The 18,345-nt window shown below is 33.2% G+C and overlaps 1 protein-coding gene and 1 long non-coding RNA gene across 2 annotated transcripts in view; both read right to left on the bottom strand.

Moving 5' to 3' along the window:
* c3b.2 (complement component c3b, tandem duplicate 2) overlaps window positions 1-10,481 on the bottom strand; it is a 68,596-nt gene extending 58,115 nt beyond the window's left edge. Inside the window, exons 1-3 of the mRNA XM_061984264.1 lie at window positions 10,158-10,481; window positions 9,917-10,082; window positions 5,128-5,198 (exon numbers count right to left, since the gene is read on the bottom strand). Coding sequence (XP_061840248.1) covers window positions 5,128-5,198; window positions 9,917-10,082; window positions 10,158-10,466 — 546 coding nt within the window. The 5' untranslated portion in view covers window positions 10,467-10,481. The remainder of the gene's footprint in view (window positions 1-5,127; window positions 5,199-9,916; window positions 10,083-10,157) is intronic.
* Window positions 10,482-10,987: 506 nt separating this feature from the next.
* LOC133622048 (uncharacterized) lies at window positions 10,988-15,953 on the bottom strand. The gene is made up of 4 exons (XR_009817741.1): window positions 14,934-15,953; window positions 14,845-14,862; window positions 14,753-14,785; window positions 10,988-11,180 (listed from the first exon to the last, which is right to left on the bottom strand). It is a non-coding gene; the product is annotated as an uncharacterized lncRNA (long non-coding RNA).
* Between the last annotated feature and the right edge of the window lie 2,392 nt (window positions 15,954-18,345).

The raw sequence follows: 18,345 nt of genomic DNA, 5'->3' as shown, positions 1-18,345 counted from the left end.
AAACATTCACACAATAACATTCTGGACCAATAATCATCTAGTTATTATTATTATTATTGTGTGAATGTAACCAAACATTCACACATGTAACATTATACAGCAATAATCATCTAGTTATTATTATTATTATTATTATTATTATTGTGTGAATGTCCAAACATTCACACACTAACATTCTACACCAATAATCACCTGGTTACTATTATTATTGTGAGAATGTCCAAATATTCACACAATAACATTCTACTCTAATAATCATCTAGTTATTATTATTATTAATATTAATATTGTGTGAATGTCCAAATACTCACACAATAACATTCTACACCTAAAATCATCTGGTCATTATTATTATTATTATTGTGTGAATTTCCAAATATTCACACAATAACATTATACAATAATAATCATCTAGTTATTATTATTATTATTATTATTATTGTATGAATGTCCAAATACTCACAAAATAACATTCTACACCGATAATCATGTAGTTATTATTATTATTATTATTAATAATATTGTGTAAATGTCCAAATACTCACACAATAACATTCTACACCTATAACCATCTAGTCATTATTATTATTGTATGAATGTCCAAACATTCACACATATAATCATCTAGCTATCATTATTATTATTATTAATATTATTGTGTAAATGTCCAAACATTCACACTAACATTCTGGACCGATAATCATCTAGTTATTATTATTATTATGTGCAAATGTAACCAAACATTCACACATGTAACATTCTACAGCAATAATCATCGAGTTATTATTATTATTATTATTGTGTGAATTTCCAAATATTCACACAATATTATACACTAATAATCATCTAGTTATTATTATAATATTAATATTGTGTGAATGTTCAAATACTCACACAATAACATTCTACACCTATAATCATCTAGTCATTATTATTATTATTATTGTGTGAATGTCCAAACATTCACACAATAACATTCTACACCAATAATCATCTAGTTATTATTATTATTATTATTATTATTGTGTGAATGTTTAAATACTCACACAATAACATTCTACACCTATAATCATCTAGTCATTATTATTATTATTGTGTGAATTTCCAAATACTCACACAATAACATTCTACACCAATAATCATCTAGTTATTATTATTATTATTATTGTGAATTTCCAAATATTCACACAATAACATTATACACTAATAATCATCTAGTTATTATTATTATTAATATTAATATTGTGTGAATGTCCAAATACTCACACAATAACATTCTACATCTATAATCATCTAGTCATTAATATTAATGTATGAATGTCCAAACATACACACATATAATGATCTTGTTATTATTATTAATATTATTGTGTGAATGTCCAAACATTACAGGGTTTATTGTGTGAATGTCCAAACATTAACACAATAACATTCTGGACCAATAATCATCTAGTTATTATTATTATTATTGTGTGAATGTAACCAAACATTCACACATGTAACATTATACAGCAATAATCATCTAGTTATTATTATTATTATTGTGTGAATGTCCAAACATTCACACACTAACATTCTACACCAATAATCACCTGGTTACTATTATTATTGTGAGAATGTCCAAATATTCACACAATAACATTCTACTCTAATAATCATCTAGTTATTATTATTATTAATATTAATATTGTGTGAATGTCCAAATACTCACACAATAACATTCTACACCTAAAATCATCTGGTCATTATTATTATTATTATTGTGTGAATTTCCAAATATTCACACAATAACATGATACAATAATAATCATCTAGTTATTATTATTATTATTGTATGAATGTCCAAATACTCACAAAATAACATTCTACACCGATAATCATGTAGTTATTATTATTATTATTATTAATAATATTGTGTAAATGTCCAAATACTCACACAATAACATTCTACACCTATAACCATCTAGTCATTATTATTATTGTATGAATGTCCAAACATTCACACATATAATCATCTAGCTATCATTATTATTATTATTAATATTATTGTGTAGATGTCCAAACATTCACACTAACATTCTGGACCGATAATCATCTAGTTATTATTATTATTATGTGCAAATGTAACCAAACATTCACACATGTAACATTCTACAGCAATAATCATCGAGTTATTATTATTATTATTATTGTGTGAATTTCCAAATATTCACACAATATTATACACTAATAATCATCTAGTTATTATTATAATATTAATATTGTGTGAATGTTCAAATACTCACACAATAACATTCTACACCTATAATCATCTAGTCATTATTATTATTTATATTGTGTGAATGTCCAAACATTCACACAATAACATTCTACACCAATAATCATCTAGTTATTATTATTATTATTATTATTATTGTGTGAATGTTTAAATACTCACACAATAACATTCTACACCTATAATCATCTAGTCATTATTATTATTATTGTGTGAATTTCCAAATACTCACACAATAACATTCTACACCAATAATCATCTAGTTATTATTATTATTATTATTGTGAATTTCCAAATATTCACACAATAACATTATACACTAATAATCATCTAGTTATTATTATTATTAATATTAATATTGTGTGAATGTCCAAATACTCACACAATAACATTCTACATCTATAATCATCTAGTCATTAATATTAATGTATGAATGTCCAAACATACACACATATAATGATCTTGTTATTATTATTAATATTATTGTGTGAATGTCCAAACATTACAGGGTTTATTGTGTGAATGTATAAACATTCACACAATAACATTCTGGACCAATAATCATCTAGTTATTATTATTGTGTTAATGTAACCAAAAATTCACACATGTAACATTATACAGCAATAATCATCTAGTTATTATTATTATTATTATTATAATTATTGTGTGAATGTCCAAACATTCACACACTAACATTCTACACCAATAATCACCTGGTTACTATTATTATTGTGAGAATGTCCAAATATTCACACAATAACATTCTACTCTAATAATCATCTAGTTATTATTATTATTAATATTAATATTGTGTGAATGTCCAAATACTCACACAATAACATTCTACACCTAAAATCATCTGGTCATTATTATTATTATTATTGTGTGAATTTCCAAATATTCACACAATAACATTATACAATAATAATCATCTAGTTATAATTATTATTATTATTATTGTATGAATGTCCAAATACTCACACAATAACATTCTACACCGATAATCATGTATTTATTATTATTATTATTATTATTATTAATATTAATATTGTGTAAATGTCCAAATACTCACACAATAACATTCTACACCTATAACCATCTAGTCATTATTATTATTGTATGAATGTCCAAACATTCACACATATAATCATCTAGCTATCATTATTATTATTATTAATATTATTGTGTAGATGTCCAAACATTCACACTAACATTCTGGACCGATAATCATCTAGTTATTATTATTATGTGCGAATGTAACCAAACATTCACACATGTAACATTCTACAGCAATAATCATCGAGTTATTATTATTATTATTGTGTGAATTTCCAAATATTCACACAATATTATACACTAATAATCATCTAGTTATTATTATAATATTAATATTGTGTGAATGTTCAAATACTCACACAATAACATTCTACACCTATAATCATCTAGTCATTATTATTATTATTATTGTGTGAATGTCCAAACATTCACACAATAACATTCTACACCAATAATCATCTAGTTATTATTATTATTATTATTATTATTATTATTATTGTGAATTTCCAAATATTCACACAATAACATTATACACTAATAATCATCTAGTTATTATTATTATTAATATTAATATTGTGTGAATGTCCAAATACTCACACAATAACATTCTACACCAATAATCATCTAGTTATTATTATTATTATTATTATTGTGTGAATGTTTAAATACTCACACAATAACATTCTACACCTATAATCATCTAGTCATTATTATTATTATTGTGTGAATTTCCAAATACTCACAATAACATTCTACACCAATAATCATCTAGTTATTATTATTATTATTATTATTATTATTGTGAATTTCCAAATATTCACACAATAACATTATACACTAATAATCATCTTGTTATTATTATTATTAATATTAATATTGTGTGAATGTCCAAATACTCACACAATAACATTCTACATCTATAATCATCTAGTCATTATTATTAATGTATGAATGTCCAAACATACACACATATAATGATCTTGTTATTATTATTAATATTATTGTGTGAATGTCCAAACATTACAGGGTTTATTGTGTGAATGTCCAAACATTCACACAATAACATTCTAGACCAATAATCATGTAGTTATTATTATTATGTGTGAATGTAACAAAACATTCACACATGTAACATTCTACAGCAATAATCATTTAGTTATTATTATTATTATTATTATTGTGTGAATGTCCAAACATTCACACACTAACATTCTACACCAATAATCACCTGGTTATTATTATTATTGTGAGAATGTCCAAATATTCACACAATAACATTCTACACTAATAATCATCTAGTTATTATTATTATTAATAATATGATTATTGTGTGAATGTCCAAATTCTCACACAATAATATTCTACACCTACAATCATCTAGTTATTATTATTATTGTGTGAATGTCCAAATATTCACACATATAACATTCTACACTAATAATCATCTAGTTGTTAGTATTGTATGGATGTCCAAACATTCATATTAATAGGATTACACACCAATAATCATCTAGTTATTATCATTATTATTATTGTGTGAATGTCTAAACATTCACAAAATAACATCCTACACCAGTGATCATCTAGTTATTATTATTATTATTATTATTGTGTGAATGTCCAAGCATTCACACAATAAAACTACACAGCAACAACCATCTAGTTATTATTATTATTATAATGATTAATTATTATTGTTTGATGTCCAAGCATTCACACAATATGATTATATTAGATACACACACAATCCTGCTATTCTCCAACTGAAAGTGAAACAAAGATGATTAGTCCAAACCTGCACGTCGATAGTCAGAGAGTTGTCCACAGCCTTGAAGGACGGAGACGACACAAACGCTCGTGAGCGCACTGAGGAAAGAAGGAAAGGCAACAAGGAAAAAAAGGAAAAATATGATTGAGTACTTTTGTTCCTATAAACTTTGTGCACATTGATTGAAAATAAAAATCCAATATTTTCATCGTTGGAACAAAAAAAACATGTTTACCACCTTCTAAATACCATTTCAACACAATTAGAGCCTCGACATGAAATAACAAATCAAATTAATCAAATATTACAGTTATTTCCTTCCCGATATCAGCAAGAAAACTAGTATCGGATGATATCAGTTTGTGTGTAAAAAGTGTGACGCGGCGTGTTTACCTGTGCAAAGTCCTGTCCTTGGTCAAATCATTTACAAAAAGATAAACATGGTCGTCTATGGGCGAATAGGAGCTAGCAGCTACACAGCAGCTAAGCACGCAAGAGCACATGAGCTAGCCATACGTCGAAAAATGGTCAATAGAAACAAGTATATATATATAGTATTAACTTCATTAATTATTGTGACCACGAGGCGTCGTAAAAAAAATACAATTACCACTCCACTTTAACTTAAACACAGCATCAGTGCATTCCAGATGGTTAATAATGAACAGGTTAGCATTTTTGTTCTACTAATTTCATTTCATCAAACCTTTTCTAACATTCTACACTACAAAATAGATAGATAGATAGATAGATAGATAGATAGATAGATAGATAGATAGATAGATAGATAGATAGATAGATAGATAGATAGATAGATAGATAGATAGTACTTTATTGATTCCTTCAGGAGAGTTCCCTCAGGAAAATTAAAATTAAATTAATTTGTATTTATAATATATATATTTAGTATTTTATTTTATTATATTATATTTTTATTATATTTTATTTTATTTTATTTTATATTATATTTATTATATATTTATTAATTTAAAATAAAATTAAAATGTATGTCATTTCGTCTGATTTTGTATCGGACCAATATTGGTATGGTATCGTGAGAGAAAAAATTGTATCGAGCTACATCTAACTGTAGTATTGATATTTTTAGTCCGCTTAGACCTTTTTTATGTTTAAAAAAGCACAATAGAATAAAATAATACAATTCTGCTTAGGCCCTTAGTTAAATATTCCCAGGACTGATATCATTTTGTAGCACAGATCAATCAATAAATCAATCAAAGTTTATTTATATAGCCCTAAATCACGAGTGTCTCAAAGGGCTGCACAAGCCACAACGACTTCCTGTGGCCCAAACGTTTTCCACTGAGGGCCACAGACTGACCAAATCAAAGGATGCGGGGGCCATTTTAGTAGTTTTCACCTTTAAAACCAGTACAATATATAAATTTTCCATCCATCCATTTTGGTACAAATTTTGTTTGAATGCTGAAGAGCCTAAGTGGAAGTGAAATGCTAACAGTTAGCACGCTGGCCAGATAGCGTCAAATAACAAAAATATGAGCAAAATGATCTAAAAAAGCTAGTATGCTAACAAGAGTAGTCTACTCTGCTAAAAATAGCATGCTTACAGTTAGCATTAGTGAAATACCAAAATATATTAAACTAAATTAGTGGGGGGAAAAAAAATCTAGCATGCTATCTAGAATGCTAACGCTAACGTGTCAAGTACCAAAATATATTACTCTCCAGTATGAACCTGCTTGCCTGCTAATGTTAGCATGCATCAAGTAGCAAAATATGACGGAGGTGTATAACTACAAAATTAGCTAAAAAAAAAAAAAAAGTTAGCATACTAAAGTTAGCATGCTAACTAGAGATGACCGATAATGGCTTTTTTGCTGATATCCGATATTCCGATATTGTCCAACTCTTAATTACCGATTCCGATATCAACCGATACCGATATATACAGTCGTGGAATTAACACATTATTATGCCTCATTTTGTTGTGATGCCCCGCTGGATGCATTAAACAATGTAACAAGGTTTTCCAAAATAAATCAACTCAAGTTATTGAAAAAAATGCCAACATGGCACTTCCATATTTATTATTGAAGTCACAAAGTGCATTCTTTTTTTTAACATGCCTCAAAACAGCAGCTTGGAATTTGGGACATGCTCTCCCTGAGAGAGTATGAGGAGGTTGATGTGGGCGGGGTTGTGGGGGGCGGGGTTTTAGGGGGGATAGCGGGGGGTGTATATTGTAGCGTCCCGGAAGAGTTAGTGCTGCAAGGGGTTCTGGGTATTTGTTCTGTTGTGTTTATGTTGTGTTACGGTGCGGATGTTCTCCCGAAATGTGTTTGTCATTCTTGTTTGGTGTGGGTTCACAGTGTGGCGCATATTTGTAACAGTGTTAAAGTTGTTTATACGGCCACCCTCAGTGTGACCTGTATGGCTGTTGACCAAGTATGCGTTTGCATTCACTTGTGTGTGTGAAAAGCCGTAGATATTATGTGACTGGGCCGGCACGCAAAGGCAGTGCCTTTAAGGTTTATTGGCGCTCTGTACTTCTCCCTACGTCCGTGTACACAGCGGCGTTTTAAAAAGTCATACATTTTACTTTTTGAAACCGATACCGATAATTTCCGATATTACATTTTAAAGCATTTATCGGCCGATATTATCGGATATCCCTAATTAATATGTACAATATTTATTGTATTTTGATCATTTTAATCTGGACTGAGATATGATCCAGCACCCCCGTGACCCTGAACGGGACAAGGGGTAGAAAATTGAAGGATGGATGGATGATTTCTGTTTCCATAACAGCGCACTTCCTACTTCCGGAAACAAACGCAAGTGTGTTTTTTCTAATCATGGCAGATTCGGTAACAAACAACAAAGACGACTATTTTTGGGCACATGAGGATTCACAACCACATCTTTTTTGAAGTTGAATATTCCGAGGATCAACTTCTGCTTACACAAGCGAGCATGAAGGTAGAGCAGGGGTCGGGAACTTTTTTGGCTGAGAGAGCCAAGAAAGCCAAATATTTTAAAAATGTATTTCCGTGAGAGCCATATAATATTTTTTAACACTGAATACAACTAAATGTGTGCATTTTTAAGTAAGACCAACATTTTTAGAGTGTAATAAGTCTCTTATTCTTTTTAATAACATTGTTATTCTGAAGCTAACCAATAATAAATAAAATACTTAAAGGGGAACATTATCACCAGACCTATGTAAGCGTTAATATACACCTTGATGTTGCAGAAAAAAGACCATATATTTTTTAAACCGATTTCCGAACTCTAAATGGGTGAATTTTGGCGAATTAAACGCCTTTCTATTATTCGCTCTCGGAGCGATGACGTCACAACGTGACGTCACATCGGGAAGCAATCCGCCATTTTCTCAAACACAGAGTCAAATCAGCTCTGTTATTTTCCGTTTTTTTCGACTGTTTTCCGTACCTTGGAGACATCATGCCTCGTCGGTGTGTTGTCGGAGGGTGTAACAACACGAACAGGGACGGATTCAAGTTGCACCAGTGGCCCAAAGATGCGAAAGTGGCAAGAAATTGGACGTTTGTTCCGCACACTTTACCGACGAAAGCTATGCTACGACAGAGATGGCATAGAAGAATATCGACCCTAGCTTCCCTGGCCTGCTGACATCAACTTCCAAACTGGACAGATCAGCTTTCAGGAAAAGAGAGCGGATGAGGGTATGTCTACAGAATATATTAATTGATGAAAATTGGGCTGTCTGCACTCTCAAAGTGCATGTTGTTGCCAAATGTATTTCATATGCTGTAAACCTAGTTCATAGTTGTTAGTTTCCTTTAATGCCAAACAAACACATACCAATCGTTGGTTAGAAGGCGATCGCCGAATTCGTCCTCGCTTTCTCCCGTGTCGCTGGCTGTCGTGTCGTTTTCGACGGTTTCGCTTGCATACGGTTCAAACCGGTATGGCTCAATAGCTTCAGTTTCTTCTTCAATTTCGTTTTCGCTACCTGCCTCCACACTACAACCATCCGTTTCAATACATGCGTAATCTGTTGAATCGCTTAAGCCGCTGAAATCCGAGTCTGAATCCGAGCTAATGTCGCTATTCCTTGCTGTTCTATCCGCCATGTTTGTTTGTGTTGGCATCACTATGTGACGTCACAGGAAAATGGACGGGTGTTTATAACGATGGTTAAAATCAGGCACTTTGAAGCTTTTTTTTAGGGATATTGCGTGATGGGTAAAATTTTGAAAGAAACTTCGAAAAATAAAATAAGCCACTGGGAACTGATTTTTAATGGTTTTACCCCTTCTGAAATTGTGATAATGTTCCCCTTTAAAATTCATAAGAATGTTTTACAATTTGAACGTCATTTTTAACACTGTGATTACCAGCGGAATTATTCATTCCTTATTGTGTTAAGCAATGTCAGATGCCAGGTGTATGGCTGTTGACCAAGTATGTATTGCATTCACTTGTGTGTGTGAAAAGCCGTAGATATTATGTAATTTGGCCTGCACGCAAAGGCAGTGCCTTTAAGGCACGCCCCCCAATATTGTTGTCTGGGTGGAAATCGGGAGAAATTCCGGAGAATGGTTGCCCCGGGAGATTTTCGGGAGGGGCACTGAAATTCGGGAGTCTCCCGGGAAAATCGTGAGGGTTGGCAAGTATGACTACGTCCGTGTACCACTCCGTACAGCGGCGTTTTAAAAAAGTCATACATTTTACTTTTTGAAACCGATACCGATCATTTCCGATATTACATTTTAAAGCATTTATCGGCCGATAATTTCGGCAGTTTGATATTATCGGACATCTCTAATGCTAACGGCCTCACCCTCGTCTCCGGGGTTGTAGATGGGCTTGTCCGTCTGCACGAAGATGTATCCTGCGTGGAAGGTGACCAGGATGAGTCTCTCCTCCGTGCGGTGGTTGGCAAAGTTGGCCGTCAGCCTCACGTACTTGTCCTTGGTCTCGTCACGGTTCAAAGGTCCGGAGGGAATCTGGAAAAAGCGACGATATTAACGATTTTGTTTCGAGTGCCCCCAACCCCAGTGTGCCCCACAGGTGCGCTTCACCTGTACGGCCTTGAGGGCGTGGAAGTCGTTGCCTTGGTCCAGCGTGATCCTGTCCGTCAGCAGCGTGGTGGACTTGGCGAAGTCCGTGATGGTGATGGCCACCTCGATGGCGGTGGTCACGCCTTCAGCCTGCAGGTAGATGTTCTCCTGGCTGTCCACCCGCAGCAGGTCTGGGGCCACCAAGGTGAACCTGTCACATGGCGTATGTATAATTATTAGTATTAGTATTATTATTATTATTATTATCCAAAAACAAGTTATGAAGCAATTGTTGCTTCCAAAATGTGTCAGTTCAAAGTCATTAGTCATGTGACATGTCACATACAATATGTAAAACAATAAAATAATTGTCCTTTTTTTTTTAAATTATTTGAAAAATAAAAACAAACTACTCAATTTAAATAAAATATAACTACTATGTATTTATGTGACACATTGTATATTAAACTAAACATTTTAAAATACATGTAATAGTTTTATTTTTTCATCCATTCATTTTATACCACCTCTCTCTCTCGCGCTTAGTAATATTAACAGTAATAGAAATAGTAACAGTAATTTGATATAAATAGAAATAGAAATAATAATAGTAATAGTAATAGAAATATTAACAGTAATTTTGATAGAAATAGAAATAATAAAAGTAATAGCAATAGAAATAGTATCAGTAATTTTAATAGAAATAGTAGTAGCAACAGTAACAGTAATACTAATATGAATAGAAATAATAACAGTAATCGTAATAGTAAACAGCTATATACATTGTAACAGTAGTAGTAACAGTAATAGTAAACAGTTATATAAATAGTAACAGTAGTAGTAACAGTTACAGTAATAGTAATAGTATACAGTTATATAAATAGTAATAGTAATAGTAATAGTAGTCTCCGCTACACAGTAAAATGTTTCATTGGACAAAGAAGACTGAGAGAGTACCTGAAAGACTTCAAAGATTCTAATAAAACTTGTGATTGTGGTTCTCACCTGGGGACATCTGCTTGTGGGACCACCTGCTGAGGTACACTGAAAGTAGACATTGACAATGACATGTTGACCACCATAATGTTTGCAGGTACAATGTTGGTACACTTCCTGTTTGCAGGTAGAGTGTTGGTACACTTCCTGTTTGTGTCTACAGTGTTGGTGCACTTCCTGTTTGCAGGTACAGTGTTGTTGCACATCCTGTTTGCAGGTACAGAGTTGTTGCACTTCCTGTTTGCAGGTACAGTGGTGGTAAATTTCCTGTTTGCAGGTAGAGTGTTGGTGTACTTCCTGTTTTCAGGTAGTGTTGTAAACTTCCTGTTTGCAGGTAGAGTGTTGTACACTTCCTGTTTGCAGATAGAGTGTTGTATACTTCCTGTTTGCAGGTAGAGTGTTGGTGCACTTCCTGTTTGCAGGTAGAGTGTTGGTGCACTTCCTGTTTGCTTCCTTCCCTACTTCCTGTAGTTGCTTTGTTCACTTCTTTGCTTCCTTACTTTCCCTTCTTCCTTCCATCTTTGCTTCCTTCCTTTCCCTTCTTCCTTCCTTGCAGGTACAGAATTGTTGCACTTCCTGTTTGCAAGTACAGAGTTGTTGCACTTCCTGTTTGCAGGTACAGTGGTGGTAAATTTCCTGTTTGCAGGTAGAGTGTTGGTACACTTCCTGTTTGCAGGTAGAGTGTTGGTACACTTCCTGTTTGCAGGTAGAGTGTTGTACACTTCCTGTTTGCAGGTAGAGTGTTGTACACTTCCTGTTTGCAGGTAGAGTGTTGTACACTTCCTGTTTGCAGGTAGAGTGTTGTACACTTCCTGTTTGCAGGTAGAGTGGTGTACACTTCCTGTTTGCAGGTAGAGTGGTGTACACTTCCTGTTTGCAGGTAGAGTGGTGTACACTTTTTGTTTGCAGGTAGAGTGGTGTACACTTCCTGTTTGCAGGTAGAGTGGTGTACACTTCCTGTTTGCAGGTAGAGTGTTGTACACTTCCTGTTTGCAGGTACAGTGGTGGTAAATTTCCTGTTTGCAGGTAGAGTGGTGTACACTTCCTGTTTGCAGGTAGAGTGTCGTACACTTCCTGTTTGCAGGTAGAGTGTCGTACACTTCCTGTTTGCAGGTAGAGTGTTGGTGCACTTCCTGTTTGCAGGTAGAGTGTTGGTGCACTTCCTGTTTGCTTCCTTCCCTACTTCCTGTAGTTGCTTTGTTCACTTCTTTGCTTCCTTACTTTCCCTTCTTCCTTCCATCTTTGCTTCCTTCCTTTCCCTTCTTCCTTCCATCTTTGGAAGGAAGCTTTTATCAACTACGCCAAATAGCAAAAGTGAAGCCGTTTCTGTCAGGACATGATCTCGATGAATCCACGCCTTTATCTGGACTCGTCTTGACGACTGCAATGCCCTGCACGTAGGCATTAGCCAGGCCTCCCTCGCCCGCCTGCTGCTCGTCTGCTAACACAGACCCGCAGACGTGAGCATTATACTAGCACTGGCTCCCTGTGCGTTACCCAATACATTTTAAAGTCCTACTATTTGTTTTTAAATGTCTAAACAACCTCGCTCCAACATATCTCTCCGACCTCCTTCAGCCTTACTGCCCCCCCCCCCCCCCCGATCCCTTAGATCAGCCAATCAGCTGCTATTGACGGTCCCTGACACAAGGCTGAAGCTTAGAGGTGACAGAGCTTTCGCCGCTGCTGCTCCCAAGCTCTGGAACGACCTCCTCTCTTCCTGTTTTTAAATCACTTTTATTCTATGGCTTCTAACACTGAGTGATCTCCATCCTACTATGGCGCCACATAATACACCTGCTGTCAACCTGTTTTTGATGTTTTTTTTTTTTTTTTTTTATCGTGCTCTGTTTGTGTTGTGTTGTGCTTGCTCGTTTCTCTTGTGTTATCTTTTAACCTGCCCATTGTACAGCACTTTGGCTACCCCTGTGGTACATTTTAAATGTGCTTTATAAATAAAGTTGATTTGATTTGCTTCCTTCATTCCATTCATTTTACTTGCTTGCTTCCTATTTTCCTTCCTTGCTGCTTCTCTTTCACTACTTGTATCCTTCCTTCCTCTCTTCTTCCCTCATTTCCTAACTCATTTCCTTGTTCCTTCCTTCCTTTTTACATTATTCATTCTCTTTCTTACCTTCTTCCTTGTTTCCTTCCATATTTACTTCCTTCATGTCTTGTATTTCCTTGTTTGCTTCCTACTTTCCTTCCCTCTTTTTCCTTCTTTACTTGCTTCCTTCCTCTTTTCCTAATTCCTTCTCTTGTTTCCTTCATTCCACTCTTCCTTCTCTTCTTGCCTTACTTGCTTCATTCCTTCCATCCCCTCTTCCTGTTTATTTGCTTCCTTCCCTACTTCTTTTAGTTGCCGCCTTCGCTTCCTTCCGTCTTTGCTTCCTTCACTCCACTCGTTTTACTTGCTTGCTTCCTATTTTCCTTCCTTGCTGCTTCTCTTTCACTACTTTTATCCTTCCGTCCTCTCTTCTTCCCTCATTTCCTTCATTTTCCTTTACCTAAATTCCTTTCCTTGTTCCTTCTTTGCTTTTTGAATTGTTCCTTCTCTTTCATCATTTCCCCTTTCCTTCCTTCATTTGTCTCGTATTTCCTTGCTTGCTTCCTACTTTCCTTCACTCTTTTTTATTATTTGCTTCCTTTCTTCCCTTTTCCTAATTCCTTCTCTTGTCTCTTCCTCCCCTCTCCCTTCCTTGTTTCCTTCATTCCACTCTCCCTTCTCTTCTTCCCTTATTCTTGCTTCCTTCTTTTCCTCTTCCTGTTTGTTTGCTTCCTTCCCTACTTCCTTCAGTTGCCTCCTTTACTTCTTTGCGTTTCCTTCCTCTTCCTTCATTCCACTTGTTTTCCTTCCTACTGTCTCTCACTACTTGTATCCTTCCTTCCCTCATTTCCTTCCTTGCTTCTTTCTTTTACCCCTTTCCTTGCTTGCTGGCTTCTGCTTCAAAATGTCCCACAGGTTGGAACTAATCCTTTCACAAAAATGAACCACAGCTCCCCAGTGCCGGCATCACTCATGCACAGTGCCCCCCCATGCTCCACTGTAAACAACAGACAACATTTGTCACTCACTATGTTGCAAATATTTACACCAGGGGTGTCCTAACTTTTTCCACTGAATTTTGAGGATTTTAATTTTCAAAACAGATGGATTTTTTTTTAATATTCATGGACTTAAAAATGTTAAAACATATTTCATATTTCAATCTGTAGGTCATCTTTGAATCCATCTGTTGATATGTTTATTTAATCTTTTTTATGCTCTTTTTATTCAAGAAAACCCTCTTGTTTGTGATTTAACAAAATTGATAAATAAGCAATATTTCCCACCCAGAATATATTTCATAGTGGAATATTTGTCAATAATTCATAACGACATTGATTTGATTTTATTATTATTTTCTGAGGAATTACCGTTTAAAAAAAATTAAAAAAAATCACACTAAAATTTTCATAAAAGTGTTAAAAATAAGTTGTTTTTTTCAACGCTTAAATCTCCACATCCTCTTCAAATCTTTCTGTCAATATAACCTTTTTTTAATGTTTAATGCCTTTTTGGTCAAAGAAAAAAACTTTTTCTTTCAAGGCAAAAAGAGAAAATATGCAAGATGGCTTACAAAGGTCGTCCGATGTGCATCTGCAGTAGGGGTCTGCGGGGACAATTGACATCTTATATGGGTGCAAGAGGTGAAGCAAGACGTCATTTTACCTGCGGAATAAGTCTTGCCTGCAAAGACAAGGTCAGTCGTTAATGGGTCAAAGGTGACGGAGGGCCTGCGCTAACGTGTCACCGCTCACCATGGCAGCTGACCTCCGACCTCACACAGCAAGCACACACACACCAGTCGTCGCAGCGTCCGTCCGTCCATCTTCAGCGAATTGTGGGGGGAGTCGGCAGCTATACCGGACTTAGTCTCCGCCCCCTCTCACGTCGTGGCAGAGGAGGCGGGGCTTGGCAGGTTGGCAAAAGAGGCAATGTGGTGCAATTGGAAACTCCACAAAAGATAAAAGGTCATGGGAGGAGGTCTGGTCAACAAAACTGGACTTTGCGTCACTGACCGCTTGGAAGTCATTTATTACTTTTGACTATTGACAAACTTCTCAAAAGTGACTTGAAACATTGCTTGTTGTCGAAATTAATTCCAACCTGTTCAGTTTTCTGACTGAACAGTTTTTGGACTGAATTGAACGGAATATGTGAGAAGTTTGGATCTCGGTGGAGGAAAAGCACAAATGTTTATTTTCAGGACAGGAGACACGATTGCTGAAAGTCACATTGAACAAAAACATTTTAGGAGAAATCACAGTTTATTGGTTCCAGGCCTGATGGTGGTGAATACATGTCTGCAAAGTAGGAATTATAAATCAAATATGTTTGTAGCGAGAGCATAAAAAAACATTTACAACCTTTTAAATAGGCTTACGGGAGCCCTTTTCGCATTATATAAGTCTCCTTAAGTCACCTTTTAATACCACATAGTAATGCTGTCTGAGGCTGAGCCATAATACTGAACAGCACGCTCTGATTGGTTTGGGCAATTTTTGCCATTTTTATCCTTAAAAATGCTTATTTCAGTCAAAAAAAACAGTAGAATAGTACAATTTTAAAAATTAAAATTAATAAAACCCTTATGTACATATTGAAATGATTCTACTTAAATTATTAAACAACAAAAAAGAAGCTATTTATACAAGATACCAAAGGGATTTTTAATGTTTTAGCAAAATACTTCAAATTTGTGTTACAGAAATTATTAAGACTTCAATTTTTTTGCTTAAAAATGCTTAATTCAATCCAAAGAAAAAAAGGAAAATTTAAATTAATAAAACCCCTTTGTACGGACCACATATTAAAATGATTCTACTTAAATTATTAAACAACAAAAAAGAAGCTATTTATACAAGATACCAAAGGGATTTTTAATGTTTTAGCAAAATACTTCAAATTTGTGTTACAGAAATTATTAAGACTTAAATTTCTTTGCTTAAAAATGCTTAATTCAATCCAAAAAAAAAAAGAAGGAAAATTTAAATTAATAAAACCCCTTTGTACGGACCACATATTAAAATTATTCTACTTAAATTATTTTTAAACAACAAAAAAATATATATTTATACAAGATAGCAAAGGGTTTTTAATTGTTTTAAAACAGTTGAAGAAAAATACTTCATATTTGTGTTACAGAAATTAAGACTTAAAATTTTTTGCTTAAAAATGCTTAATTAAATCCAAAAAAAAAAAGGAAAATTTAAATTAATAAAACCCCTTTGTATGGACCACATATTAAAATTATTCTACTTAAATTATTCTTAAACAACAAAAAAATATATATTTATACAAGATAGCAAAAGGTTTTTAATTGTTTTAAAACAGTTGAAGAAAAATACTTCATATTTGTGTTACAGAAATTATTAAGACTTACATTTTTTTGCTTAAAAATGCTTAATTCAATCCAAAAAAAAAAGGAAAATTTAAATTAATAAAACCCCTTTGTACGGACCACATATTAAAATTATTCTACTTAAATTGTTCTTAAACAATAAAAAAATATATATTTATACAAGATAGCAAAGGATTTTTAATTGTTTTAAAACAGTTTAGGTAAAATACTTAATATTTGTGTTACAGAAATTATTTTAACATAAATTCTCATTTTTAAGTGCGAAATCCATAATCTGACAGCATATTCATGGGAGCACAAAAAACATTTTACAACCTTTTAAATAGGCTTTTTAACCTTACGGGAGCCCTTTTCACATGATATAAGTCTCCTTTAGTCACCTTTTAATACAACATAGTAATGCTGTCTGAGGCTGAGCCAATCAGTGGCCACGATACTGAACAGCACACTATGATTGGATTGGGCCATTTTTATGCTTAAAAATGCTTAATTCAGTCAAAAAAACCAGTAGAATAGTAAAAATTTTAATTAATAAAACCTTTATGTTTATATTAAAATGATTCTACTTAAATTATTTTTAAACAACAACAAAAATGCTATTTATACAAGATAGCAAAGTGATTTTTATTGTTTTAGTAAAATACTTCAAATTTGTGTTATAGAAATTATTTTGACTTAAAATTTTTGCTTAAAAATGATTAAGTCAGTCAAAAAAAAAGTTAAATAGTAAAATTGTAATTAATAAAACCCCTATGTAGAATATTAAACATTATTCTACTTAAATTATTTTTAGACAAAAAAAAATTAGATATTTATACAAGGTAGCAAAGGGTTTTTTAATTGTTTTAAAACAGTTTAAGCAAAATACTTCCTATTTGTGTTACATAAATTAATTTAACATAAATTCAAATTTTTAAGTGCGAAATCCGTAATCTGACAGCATATTCACGGGAGCACAAAAAACATTTTAAAACCTTTTAAATAGGCTTTTTAACCTTACTAGAGCCCTTTTCACATGCTATAACACCCTTAAGTCACCTTTTAATACAACATAGTATTGCTGTCTGAGGCTGAGCCAATCGGTGGCCACAATACTGAACAGCACGCTATAATTGGTTGGTCTCTATAGTGGCCAATACTACTGTAGTATTGATACTTTTAGTTCATTTTTGCAATTTTTATGCTTAAAAATGCTTAATTCAGTTTAAAAAAAAAAAAGAAGTATAGTAAAAAATTTAAATGAATAAAACCCTTGTCTGGACCACATATAAATTACCGTATTTTTCGGAGTATAAGTCGCACCTGCCGAAAATGCATAATAAAGAAGGAAAAAAACATATATAAGTCGCACTGGAGTATAAGTCACATTTTTTGGGGACATTTATTTGATAAAACCCAACACCAAGAATAGACATTTGAAAGGCAATTTAAAATAAATAAAGAATAGTGAACAACAGGCTGAATAAGTGTACGTTATATGAGGCATAAATAACCAACTGGTATGTTAACGTAACATATTATGGTAAGAGTCATTCAAATAACTATAACATATAAAACATGCTATACGTTACCAAACAATCTGTCACTCCTAATCGCTAAATCCCATGAAATCTTATACGTCTAGTCTCTTACGTGAATGAGCTAAATAATATTATTTGATATTTTACGGTAATGTGTCAATAATTTCACATATAAGTCGCGCCTGAGTATAAGTCACACCCCCGGCCAAACTATGAAAAAAACTGCGACTTATAGTCCGAAAAATACGGTATATTGAAAATGATTCTACTTAAATTATCTTTAACCAA

This window comes from Nerophis lumbriciformis, linkage group LG25 (genome assembly GCF_033978685.3).
Source record: "Nerophis lumbriciformis linkage group LG25, RoL_Nlum_v2.1, whole genome shotgun sequence".
Classification (NCBI taxonomy): Eukaryota; Metazoa; Chordata; class Actinopteri; order Syngnathiformes; family Syngnathidae; genus Nerophis; species Nerophis lumbriciformis.
This window is presented reverse-complemented; position numbering and strand designations above follow the sequence as displayed.